This window comes from Rhinatrema bivittatum, chromosome 9, assembly GCF_901001135.1.
Source record: "Rhinatrema bivittatum chromosome 9, aRhiBiv1.1, whole genome shotgun sequence".
In the NCBI taxonomy this organism is placed as follows: domain Eukaryota; kingdom Metazoa; phylum Chordata; class Amphibia; order Gymnophiona; family Rhinatrematidae; genus Rhinatrema; species Rhinatrema bivittatum.
The window spans coordinates 56,761,651-56,775,291 of record NC_042623.1 but is presented as its reverse complement, the minus strand read 5'-3'; the positions used below and the strand labels follow the sequence as shown (position 1 = coordinate 56,775,291).

Here is a 13,641-nt window from a genome sequence, read left to right as displayed (position 1 = left end):
AAGACAGGTCCTGGCATCAGCGGCTCCTCCAGCCGCAGGAAAAACAACGGTGGCAGCCACTGGGCTGGGCGGGAGGAAGCTGACGTCAGCAGCCTCCAGGCCGCAAAGGCAGGAACAGCGATGGCAGCTGATCCACCATGGAGTAGGATGATGGCCACGAGGAAGCATGGCGATGGCCTCTGCCACGGAGGCTGAACAGCGGCAGCTCCGACCACCATCGAGAGAAGGCAGTGGAGATGTGAGAGGCTGCTCGTGGCTAGGCCTGCGAGCAGAATCGTAACAAACTGTGCACTGAGTGAAAAAGAAATTTCTTTGATTGCAATTTGCTAACTTCATGGAGTGCCCACAGGTCTTTCTATTAACTTAGAGAGTAAATAACCAATTTACATTTACTTGCTTGCAGCAAGTGTACCTTGTGTAAATCACAAGCAGATTGTGATAAATTGCAGGAAGACCTTGTGAGACTGGAAAATTGGGCATCCAAATGGCAGATAAAATTTAATGTGGATAAGTGCAAGGTGATGCATATAGGGAAAAATAGCCCATGCTATAATTACACAATGTTGGGTTCCATATTAGGTGCTACAACCCAAGAAAGAGATCTAGGTGTCATAGTGGATAACACATTGAAATTGTCGGTGCAGTGTGCTGCGGCAGTCAAAAAAGCAAACAGAATGTTGGGAATTATTAGAAAAGGAATGGTGAATAAAACGGAAAATGTCATAATGCCTCTGTATCGCTCCATGGTGAGACCGCACCTTGAATACTGTGTACAATTCTGGTCGCCGCATCTCAAAAAAGATATAATTGCGAAGGAGAAGGTACAGAGAAGGGCTACCAAAATGATAAGGGGAATGGAACAACTCCCCTATGAGGAAAGACTAAAGAGGTTAGGACTTTTCAGCTTGGAGAAGAGACGACTGAGGGGGGATATGATAGAGGTGTTTAAAATCATGAGAGGTCTAGAACGGGTAGATGTGAATCGGTTATTTACTCTTTCGGATAGTAGAAAGACTAGGGGGCACTCCATGAAGTTAGCATGGGGCACATTTAAAACTAATCGGAGAAAGTTCTTTTTTACTCAACGCACAATTAAACTCTGGAATTTGTTGCCAGAGAATGTGGTTAGTGCAGTTAGTATAGCTGTGTTTAAAAAAGGATTGGATAAGTTCTTGGAGGAGAAGTCAATTACCTGCTATTAAGTTCACTTAGAGAATAGCCACTGCCATTAGTAATGGTTACATGGAATAGACTTAGTTTTTGGGTACTTGCCAGGTTCTTATGGCCTGGATTGGCCACTGTTGGAAACAGGATGCTGGGCTTGATGGACCCTTGGTCTGACCCAGTATGGCATTTTCTTATGTTCTTATGTTCTTATGAATACACCTGATAACCGGCCTCAGCCTATAATTTCGATTTTTCTGTGGGCCAGTTCTAGTGGTAAATCATGGCCTCCAGTGCTTAATTCACATGGCAGCCAGGTTTCAAAGATATTGATGCGTTCCAATTCTTTTACTGTCCCCGGCAGCCCAATTTTGCGGAGATTATTTCAGTGGCCCCGATTCTCTTGCTCTTCGACTTGTTTCATTAGGTGACGGTTCTGAGACTGCAAAGCTGCTACTTGCTGTTCCATTTGTGCCATTTGATCCTTATGTTCAGAGATTGTTTAGTCATCCATATCAAGCCGTCAGACTTGAGCCTTAATACTTCTTTTAATCTCATCCATCCCATACTGGAGCTTGACAAGCCTTTCATTCAGGGCCGCTGATACTGTGTTTGATGTTTGCAAAAGCATCTTTTCCAACATGATCACCACAGGTTTTTTCCCTAGATGTTGGCATGGCTGATATGGTTAAGTGTGTTTTGGTGGATACTTGGGTGCTGTGGGAGATGACCATGCCCACGGGGAGGAGCCCTGTGAGGAGCCACAGCACTGGGCTAGACTTGTATTGCACAAAATACAGTATGTTCTTTATTAAACAGCTTGAAGAGAGCCACCAGAGGTGGCAGTAGTGAGGCAGTCTAGAGTTGCAGTCTCAGGGACCTCAACAGAGGGAGCCCTTCTCTCCTTGATGATGTCAGGAGGTTCCGCAGCAGGTTTCCCAGCTAGGAGATACTGTGGATGAGATAGACTGAGAGTTAGAGTACTCGATGCTTGCTGTTGGTATGCGATTCCACCAGGTATGTTGTAGAAGGTACAGGCACCGAGGCAGGGAGAGAAGGCCATCGAGGAGCGAGTACCTGTTCCCTGTAAGGCACCTGAAATAAAGAAGAGGGCCCCCGAGGAGCGGGTACCCAGGTCAGCAGTTACCCCGAAGGGCAGAGAGAGAGCTTCCAGTGGCAGCACAGAAGTGGCAGAGTAGCATAGACCAGAATGAATTTGTGTCCTTGCTAACTCAATGGCTAGCAAACTAGTGAAAGTAATATATTCGGATGGTGTGACATCAGCATGAGGGAACGCCCTTGAGGTTCACGCCAAGGGTGGTACAAAGACGTGGGTTGCACATGCACGCGCACTCTAGTAAGTACCTGGGAGGAGTAATAGTGGGAGGCTGCACCATAGCCATTCCAGGAACGCCAGAGAGGTCGGCTTGTAGACACTATGGTAGCCATCTTTCCTAGGTAAGTGGGAGGAGCTGTGAATAAGGTTAGGCAAACGGGGAGAAGCCGTCTAGCACTGATGGACGCAACAGTACCCCCCTTCAAAGGGCGCCCACGCTGTTTCCTACCAGGTCTTGGTTTTTGAGGATGCAATTTATGGAAGTCCTGTAGCATCTCTTTATCCAGATTATTAGACATTGGTGTCCAAGAGCTTTCTTCAGGTCCATACCCTTCCCATACTCTGCCTCATTTTCTCACATTGAGAACTGTGTCTACTTTGTATTTGATGTTTTCTTCTGCATCTATAGGTGTAGCTTCAGGTATCTTGTTGGAGAACTCACTAAGGATCAATGGCTTCAATAGTGAGACGTAGAATACATTGTGGATCTTTAAAGTAGGTAGTAGCTTCAGACTGTAAGTGAGATTGCCCAGTCATCGGAGAATGGGAAATGTCCAACGAAGTGAGGAGCGAAGTGAGCTGAAGGAAGTTTAAGTCTTGAATGCTTCATGGAAAGCCAGGCTTTATCACCAGGTTTGAATTCTGGAGCCTTGCAGTGATGAGCATTGTATCCTTTCTTTGCTCGAAGTCCTGCTTTAATAAGCATCTCTTTTGTCTGAGTCCAAAGTTGTTGATATCTTTGGCAGTAGATTGAGCTTCCAGAGACGAAATTGATAACGGAAGTGGCAGTGGTGGCAGTGGTAATCGTCTGTAGACCACTTCAAATGGTGTTGATCCAGTGGATGTTGCTGGATGAGAATTAATGGCAAACTCTGCCCAGGGCAATAGTTCACTCCAATCTTTCTGATGAGTGTTCATGTAGGCACAAATGAACTGCTCGAGTGTCCTGTTCATCCTCTCTGTTTGCCTGTTGGATTGTGGATGGTATTCTGAGGTGAAGTCGAGAGAAATATCGAACTTCTTAAATAGTGCTTTCCAGAATTTAGCTGTGAATTGGGCTCCTCGATTGGAGACTATGTGCTTAGGCATGCCATGCAGGTGGAAGATGTGCGCAATGAATAGCTTGGCAAGCTCCATGGCAGTGGGTAAGCCTGGGAGAGCCACAAAATGAGCCATCTTCATGAACCGATCTACCCAAATACTGTTGTTTCCTCCTGAAGATGGTAAGACTACCACGAAGTCTGTGGCAATATGTGTCCATGGTTCTTCTGGCACCGGCAAGGGTTGGAGTAGACCCCATGGACGACCCGGTGGTGTCTTCTGTTTAGCACAGTTTGCGCAGGAAGCGACGTAGGAGAATGTGTCTTCCTTCATGGTGGGCCACCTATAAAAGGTTTGAAGCTTAGACAGGGTTCTACATTGACCAGGATGTCCTGAAAGTTTAGAGTCATGGGCTCAAGTGAATAACTTTTTTCTGAGGTTCATGGGTACGATAGTTTTTCCTGCAAGTACTGAGTTAGTAGCTGCCAATATAACCTTCTCTGGGTCAATGATGTGTTGTGGTTCTTCTGGCATGTCCTCGGAGAGGAATGAGCGAGATAGAGTGTCAGCTCTGATATTCTTATCTCCAGGGTGGTACTTGAGCACAAACTTGAATCTGTTGAAAAACAGAGACCATCTCGCTTATCTATGATTCAGGTGCTGTGCATGGCAGAGGTACTCCAGATTATTATGGTCTGTGAAGACCGTTACTCGATGTTGCGCTCCTTTGAGCCAAGGGCACCATTCTTCGAATGCCATCCTTATAGCCAGAAGCCCTTTATCTCCTATTCTGTAATTTTTCTCTTCAGGAGAGAAGCGACGGGAGAAGAATGAGCATGGTTGTGGAACCTTGGAGTCACCAACCTGGCTTAATACGACCCCTGCACCAACATCTGAGTCATCAACCTCCACAATGAAAAGCTTGGAGGGGTCTGGGTGTCGAAGACATGGCTTGCTTGAAAATGCATCTTTTAATTTCTGGGCTACAGCTATAGCCTCTGGAGACCAATTAGCAACATTGGCACCTTTCTTCGTCATAGCTGTACGCGGCACTGTAAGTGAAGAGTAGTTCTTGATGAAGGTCCTGTAACAGTTGGTGAAACCTAAGAAGCTTCTGAGAGCTTTTAATCCGATGGGTTGCACCCATTTCTTAATACTCTCCTGCTTCTGTGGATCCATTTGAAAGCCTTGATTGGAAATGATATAGCCTAAGAAAGGCACTGATTCTTTGTGAAATTCACATTTTGATAGCTTGGCATAGAGATGGTTCTCACGGAGCATCTGCAGAACTCTGCAGTGGTCATGTCTTGAGAGAATATCAAGATGTTGACCAAGTAAATAACGACACAATTATAGAGGAGATCCCGGAAAATGTCGTTCATTAAATTTTGAAAGACAGCCGGGACGTTGAATAGGCCAAAGGGCATCACTAGATATTCAAAGTGACTGTCTTCCACTCATCACCAGCTCAAATGCGAAGTAAGTTGTAGGCTCCTTTCAGATCCCGCTTGGAGAAGATTTGAGCTCCTTGTAGTCTGTCGAATAACTCTGAAATCAGAGGCAGGGGATAATGATCCTTTATTGTTATTTCATTGAGGTCCCTGTAATCTATACATGGGTGTAATGTTCCGTCCTTTTTTCCACACAAAGAAAAAGCCTGCACCAGCAGGGGACTTGGATGGTCATATGAAGCCTTTTTGGAGGTTTTCCTGAATATATTCGGACATGGCTTTATTCTCTGCCACAGACAGTGGGTACACCCTACCCTTGGGTGGCTCCGTATTAGGCTTCAGATTAATAGTGCAGTCATAAGGTCTGTGAGGCGGTAGTACATCTGCAACTTCTTTTGAAAAGACATCTTGGAAAGATGCATATTGAGGCGGCAACCCCGGCATTACTGGGGTGGTAGGGGTGAAGGGTAATGGAGCTACCTCCATCACGCATTTATCATGGCAGTCTGGACCCCATCTTGACAGTTCCAGTGTAGCCCAATTGAATTGAGGCATATGTTGCTGCAGCCATGGTAATCCCAGTACTATAGGGTGCATGGCCTTCTCTAAAACAAAGAAGGAGATGGTCTCAGAATGGAGGGCACCGGTCCGTAAACATACTGGTTCGGTGAGTAAAGTTACTTCACCCGGTTAGGGCTCTCCATGGATGGACGAGAGAAGTAGTTGAGACCTCATAGTGGAAGTGGGGATCTGTAGGTGCTCCACTAATCATTGTAGAATGAAATTGCCTCCTGCCCCGGAGTCCACTAGGGCAAGAGTCTGGTACTCTAAGGGTCTGCAGATCAAAGATACAGGAAGAGAGAGCGGAGGAGAAGGAGTGGTGAGACCTGTTATGGTTAAGTGTGTTTTTCTGGATCCTTGGGTGCTGTTGGAGATGACCATGCCCATGAGGAGGAGCCATGTGAGGAGCCACAGCACTGGGCTAGACTTCTATTGCACAAAATACAGTTAGTTCTTTATTAAACAGCTTGAAGAGAGCCACCAGAGGTGGCAGTAGTGAGGCAGTCTAGTAGTTGCAGTCTCAGGGACCTTGGCAGAGGGAGCCCTTCTCTCCTTGATGATGTCAGGAGGTTCCGCAGCAGGTTTCCCAACTAGGAGATACTGTGGATGAGATAGACTGACAGAGTACTCACTAGGTGTTTGCTGTTGGTATGCGATTCCACCAGGTATGTTGTAGAAGATACAGGCACCGAGGCAGGGAGAGCAGGCCCTTGAGGAGCGAGTACCTGTTCCCTGTAAGGCACCTGAAATAAAGCAGAGGGCCCCGGAAGAGCAGGTACCCAGTTCAGCAGTTATCACAAAGGGCAGAGAGAGAGCTTTCAGCAGCAGCACGGAAGTAGCAGAGTATCATAGACAAGAACGAATTCAAGTCCTTGCTAACTCAATGAGCTAGCAAACTAGTGAAGGTAATATACCCGGATGGCGTGACGTCAGCATGAAGGAACGCCCTCGAGGTTCGCGCCAAGGGTGGTACAAAAATGTGGGTTGCGCACGCACACTCTAATAGGTACATTGGAGGAGCAATGGCGGGAGGCTGAACCATAGCCATTCCGGGGACGCCGGAGAGGTCGGCTTGTAGATGCTGCGGTAGCTATCTTTCCTAGGTAAGTGGGAGGAGCCGTGAATAAGGTGAGGCAAACGGGGCGAAGCCGTCTAGCACCGATGGACGCAACAATGGCTTGCATCACTTCTCCCTTGCGTGGCTTTTGTCTGATACTGTGCTGCGGTTTTGGGCTCATAGCCTCTCAAACAAACTTGCAAGAGATACAAGAATCATCCCTTCTAGAAGCTCATTCAACAAGCCACCACTCGATGTACTTGAAAGATAATATCGCCAGTTAGATATTTAGAATGGAGGGAATCAGCCAGGAGTTCTCTCCCTGTGCGAGCAATCAGCGTACAGTCCAATCCAGTTTTAAGAATGTGAATGTTTTTGAAAATCAGGCCCTTAGGATTTGTTTAGAGGTGCTTCATGGAAAAGCAACTTCTCTACGATACTGCTAATAGTGATTTCTATAAAACCTTGATAGTTGAAAACCAACTTGTTATAGCAACAAAATATGTTGGCACCACTGATGACTGGATTTAAATTATGAAGTTGTAGCTTGTATCTTGAAGGTAACCTGATTTTAAAGTAGCCTTTGATAATCCAGATGTGGCAAAGAATTTTATCTCATATGACTCTTGGCATTTCTTTCCAGGTTTTATTCTTGATGATATTAGTGGAAATAGTACTTGCATTTCTAAGGAAAATTGCCCATGTACATACAAAGAAAATAAATACAGCTCTGGAGAGCAAAGAAATACTTCTGATGAAGGAAATTGGTAAGTGCTTAATGATCTAATTTGAAACAGAGAAAGTCAACATTGTAACATAGTGGGGTAGATTTTCAGAGCCCTGCTCGCGTAAATCCGCCCAAAACCGGGCGGATTTACGCGAGCAGGGCCCTGCGCGCCGGGAAGCCTATTTTACATAGGCCTCCCGGCGCGCGCAGAGCCCCGGGACTCGCGTAAGTCCCGGGGTTCTCCGAGGGGGGCGTGTCGGGGGGCGTGTCCGAACCGCGCGGCGTTTTCGGGGCGTGTCGGGAGCGTTCCGGGGGCGGGCCCGGGGCGTGGCTGCGGCCCGGGGGCGTGGCCGCGCCCTCCGGACCCGCCCCCAGGTCGCGTCCCGGCGCGCAGGAGGCCCGCTGACGCGCGGGGATTTACGTCTCCCTCCGGGAGGCGTAAATCCCCCAACAAAGGTAAGGGGGGGGTTTAGACAGGGCCGGGCGGGTGGGTTAGGTAGGGGAAGGGAGGGGAAGGTGAGGGGAGGGCAAAGGAAAGTTCCCTCCGAGGCCGCTCCGATTTCGGAGTGGCCTTGGAGGGAACGGGGGGAGGCAGCGCGGCTCGGCGCGCGCAGGCTATACAAAATCGATAGCCTTGCGCGCGCCGATCCAGGATTTTAGTGGATACGCGCGGCTCCGCGCGTATCTACTAAAATCCAGCGTACTTTTGCTTGAGTCTGATGCGCAAGCAAAAGTAGGCTGATCGCGCTTCTTTTAAAATCTACCCCAGTATATGATGGCAGAATAAAAGGCCATCCAGCCTGCTAAATTATTCTGTCCACATTGCTTAAGATACATCCCAGTTGGCAGTCACAGAATGTGACTACTTGTAAGTTATCTCTTCCTATCATCTGTGGTCAGAGCTGAAGCCTAGGGTATGATCTGGCCACCGCTGGACACCAGGATTTGTACATAAGTGATCAGGGGTATGAGAAGTGAAAGGAAGGAAGGACTTTGGGGTGGAGGTTTCACTTGGGACTGGGAGTGGATCCAGGGCCGGCACCTGCACCACTTCATATTTTTATTTTTAAACTTTGGCTGCTTCAAGATGTGGCGGGAGAGGTGGGAGAGGGAGCAGAGGTCTTACTAGACCCCTCCAAGGATTTCAACAATCCAGCCAGGAGGTATGGCCCCTTTAAAAGATGACACCTCCAGGATGTTGGACTGTCTTGCACTACAGAGTGTTACGGCAGCATTTTTTATGACTGGGAAAAATCCTGTAGGATTTAGTAGCCAGTGGTACCGATTACCAGCAGGGAAAAATACTGCATCATAATAAATCTCCCTTATATCTGTTTATTTATTTATTTATTTGTTTGTTTGTTTGCTTTTATATACCGACATTCGTTGGGGTACATCACATCGGTTCACATTATAACGGGATAATAGCATGACGGAGGTCATACCATTTTTACATTGTAACATTAATACATGCGTAGGAACAGGTTAACATAGAAACACAGTGGAGTACAGAGACAATATTTTGAACATTGTAAAAGAATAATAGATTTTAACACTTTTAATATGGTACTGAGATAGTGAGAACTTAGGTCCCAATGTACCATAGTCGCTTCTTCTAGTATTTGAAATCCATGCTGTAGGTCCATGAATGCATCAGGATGGGATTGTCAGACATTCAGAGCAAGCCTGAAATCTCCCTCCTGGAACTGGGTCACATGGCATCTCTGATATGTAATATTGCTACATTGAAGAAGTTCAACATAACCAGTTATTTGTTGCGGCAATTAGTAGCCCTTCCTGGTGCTACCTCTCCACCAATGGAAACGATTGACTCCAAAGAAATCAAATGGTGCCCATAATTTTGATCGTATTTTTTTAAAATATAAAATACAGTGTTCTATTGCTTTGGTTCTTTTTTTCTTGGACCTTTATAATAGGCACTTCCAACCAACCAGGCTGGAAGTCAAAGTTTTCATGTTGAAGGTTTGGTGTTAAGACAATGTTTCATCGAGAAGTCATTAAAAACAAGAATAGTGTCCACTTGGAGCAGAATTATAATTTCAAAAACAGGACCTTGACAGCATGCGACAGACACAAAGGGCATGGCAGACATGAACATTTCAATAAAAAAGAAGAAATTGCAAGTTAACATTATTCTGATAAGTTGACATTTTCTTAGAATATACATATGTTAGAATTGGAACTAATGTACTAGTCAAGATCAAGACCAATGATTAAATATATGTAAGGTAAAAGATAACCTGTTTGGCTGGAAGTGCCTGTTATGAAGGTCTAAGAAAAAAAGAACTAAAATTGAACTCTGTATTTTATATATAAAAAAACAAACTAATCAATATTATTGAGACAATTAAATTTCTTTGGAAAAGTTTGCATTGATTGGCACTTCAGACTGAGTAAAACATTTGGCTCCAGTGATTTTTAAATTCATGTTCAGGCAATGTCCATGAACTGTAGAATTTGAAACATAACATCTCCTATTTGATGCATTTTGTGGGCAGTTCCTCAGTGCACATCTGCATTTCATGACACTGTATGCCAGCAAGTAAACAAGATGCAAAGAAGAATAGTACAGTGGAACTGCGATGCACATGCTTTAACTTCTAGCACGGTCTGTTCTGTGATTTTTACTTTTATTGTTAGCCACCTAGAGCCTAGGCACAGGAGGCATTTAAATGCCAATAAATTAAATAAATTATCTTTTGCTGTTATGAGTTTGCTTGAAGCACAAGTAAATGTAAATGTTTACAATTTTGATACATGTAAGAAAGGCTTCTATCAGAAGGTTTGAATTGTACTCTTACATGCTGTTATGTATTTTGACAGCACTTGCAATGGAGGAAGATGGAATTGTTCAAAGGAGAATGGCCCTGGAAAATGTAAAGTATCACAAGGACTGGAAGTTACAACATTTGGTGGACTGAAAATACCTTTATGTGGATCAAACACCTACGTATTAATGCATGTATGTTACCTTATTTTATATTATCATTCAATCCTTAATATCTCTGCTCCTTCAGCATTTGCAAATGTATATCTCCAACTGGATTTAATAAGATAAGAATCTGCCTGTATAAAACAGCAAAGTGGCGTTTTACATTCAGGGCCGATTGTATTAAAGATGGGACGGTAAAGAGCTGGCAGAGTTCCACCTAGGGTCAGTTCTGTAGCGGAAACCCTTCTCTTGGTCTTCCTACCACCGTTGACCTTAGCCCTGTGTCTTCCTGTTCAGGAGCTATGAGGGGATCTTGAGGGCTCTGAGATTGGGAGAGAGAATTTTATTTTGTTTTAGTTATGTGATGCAACCTGGTGCTCTCCCTAGTGAGAGCAGGGAGGAAGTGGGCTGTCAGTAGGGTTTTATATATATATATTTTTTTTTAATTTTATTGCTTTTTATGATGTAAACCATTATGCTGTAAACTGCTTGGCTTCCCTTTTTGGGAAAATGGCTATATATAAGTGTAATGTAGAAATGTAAAGTTGGTCAGTAACACGAACAAATGCGGTGTTTATCTTGTATAATAATGGCCAATGTTAATTCGATGCAAAGGAAGCATGCATTACTGCAGATATTACAGTCTGCACATCGATGTAGATGGTATCAGAACATCTTAATTACACCTCCCTGAAATAGTTTGCATGCAAATCTATCTCATACATATCCAATATGGATACACTGTTGAGGGAGTGCTAGGTAGTGGTCCTGATTCTGGGGAGATTGGTGTGCCCTTGGACCACGGCGAGACTGCAGAGGAGCTCCGTGGAAGCACTGAGGCACGCAAGACGTGTCCAAGCATGGGCAGACAGGCTGACCACCAAGAGCCCTGATCTCTGCCGAACCTGAGCGCATCAGGAGAGACCCAGCAATGCAATGCTGGTCTCTGGGGTAGCCCTCCGGCCACTTGATAGCTCTTTCAGACCTGCCGCTTGGGAACGGCAGATGCGACAGGACGGACAGAGGTCAAGGAAAGGCAATGGTACTGGAACTTGGAACAAGACGAGAATGCTTTGATCTTGGAACAAGACGAGGATACTTGATACTTGGACGAATATGAGGATGTTTGGTACTTGGATGAAGACACTTGGAACTTGGATGAGATGAGGATACTTGGATGAGACAAGGATACTAGGACAAGGATTCAGAATGCTCAGATGAGGATGGAGATACAGGATGCTCAGACAAGGAATCAAGATAGTCAGATGAGGACGAGAACTCAGGATCTAGGTCATGGACAGAAGCATGCACGAGGTACTCCAAAGACCTGGAACAGGGTACAAGTCTCAGGATTCAAGACTCAGAACTTGGAACTCGGAACATTATAAGCAAGGGTCTTCCGGAGGCTTGCGCTGCCAATGAGAAGGACATCAGGATCAGGACTCACAACTCGGATACATCAGGATCAGGACTGGAACATAGGCAACAGGTACAACAGGACACCGGTACCACTGGACACCAGGACATCAGGGCAACTGGACATCTGGACATCAGGAACCTCTGGAGATGAGGACATCAGGGATGTCTGGAACACGAAGCATGGAATATCAGGTACTTCTGGATCGGGGACATCAGGACTAGGGACATCCAAAGATTAGAGCATTTGAAGATAGGAATATCTAGAGAACAGGAAAGACGAGGACGCAGGATCCGACGAGAGACCAGGACATGGAAACAAAGATGAAAAAGAAGGATCAGGAACCACAGATGAAGACAAGAGAATTCCCACGAAGAATGGAGTGCCTTGAAGAAGCGAGGACGGATCACGGAGGTCTCCTGGATTGAAGAACTGGAATGGAGAATCCAGGAGCTGACTAGCTCCTTGCGAAGGCAAATACAGACTGACAGAAGGCCCTCTTTATAGGGCTGAAGTGGAGACACTTTGGAAACATCATCAGGAGGGTCTGTGGAGGACTGCCCACCGTGGGCCCTTTAAATAATGAAGAGAGGCGCGGTCGTGCACCTAGGAGGAAGACAGGATCATGGAGAGTGGCGTCAGCGTCCATCCCATGAGGGAAGGTCCTGACGTCTGTGGCTCCCTGCTGCAAAGAAGGAAGGTGATGGCGGCCCCCTGTCACAGGAAGAGGAGATCCAGGGCAGCTTCCAGGCCATGGAAGAGGACCTGGTTGGCAGCGGTCTCTGGGCCATGGAAGAAGAGCATCAGCGGCAGCCTCCTGGCCATGAAAGGAAGGGCACTGGCAGCGGCCTCCAGGCTGCACAGAGAGGAGCATCAGCGGTGGCCTCGAGGCCGCATGGAGACCTGGTCAGCGGCAGCCTCTGGGCCACAGAGAGAGTGGCTGGTTTGGCGGCAGCCTTCAGGCCACGAAGAGCGGACTGGGGTGGCGCTCAGGCCACATGAGGCAGCAGTGATGGTGGCGGCCTCCAGGCCACGGGGAGAAGGCAGTGGTCAGCGTCAGCAGCAGCGGCCTCCGGGCCGCACTGCAAGGTAAGAGGCTTCTTGTGGGCATCTCATCGCAACATACACTGAAAATTAGACTGGTTTGTAGCCTCAAGGATCACAGTTGGATACCGCTGAGTTAGTCCAATAGAAAGGTTCATCTACAACTTTTTGTTGATCTTTATTTCTACGTCCAAAAATTCTGCACATAATCTGGATTTGGATCCTGCAGCTGATGGTTATGATCAGGCTTGGACATGCTGTGGAGGAGGCATGCACAGGCCCAGTGAGGTACAGAAGGGGATTGCTCCTATAGTGAAAGCTCTTGCCAGTGAATAAGTGGTGCTGAGGTTGCATACTGAGGGAGGTTCAGGCTGGAGTTGCTGCAGATGCATTTATCAAGTTTCTTAGGGTGGCCAACTGGTTTCATATTTTCAAGCCAGGTTAATCCAAATAATACCAATAGAAAGCAATTCAGTCTTCTTGATATTTAATAAAAACTTGCTCTTTTCCACCTAATCTACAATGGATTGAAAACTAAATAGTACCTGTAAACAACGCTTGTCCTTGATAGGGTTCCATGGAATCATCAACTGAATATTGTTAGCATAAATATAGCCAGTTAAACTCAATGAGTCAGGCAAATGCCCAAGGTGCTGTATAAAGATGTTTAAAAGCTTTGGCAACAGTGATGATCCCTGAGGAACTCTTCAAGGTAACTAGGAGAGGACACCAAGTGGCCTATTGTAATGCTTTACCAAAAATGAGACCAGACACTGCAAAACTGTACCCTCTAACCCAAACAATCTGCAGCTTTCCAACAATAATACATAATTTGCTAGATCAAAGGCAGAGGAAAGATCAAATAAGATTAACATCATCTGTTGCCTTTC

General features: G+C 46.0%; 1 protein-coding gene across 4 annotated transcripts in view; it reads left to right on the top strand.

Annotated features, from left to right (window-relative positions):
* Window positions 1-13,641, top strand: part of LOC115098931 (mucin-19-like) — a 308,825-nt gene that overhangs the window by 205,008 nt on the left and 90,176 nt on the right. For all 4 annotated transcript variants that reach the window (XM_029616058.1, XM_029616060.1, XM_029616057.1 and 1 more), the window contains 2 exons: window positions 7,254-7,377; window positions 10,182-10,320. In XM_029616058.1, the coding sequence (XP_029471918.1) occupies window positions 7,254-7,377; window positions 10,182-10,320 (263 nt within the window). The remainder of the gene's footprint in view (window positions 1-7,253; window positions 7,378-10,181; window positions 10,321-13,641) is intronic.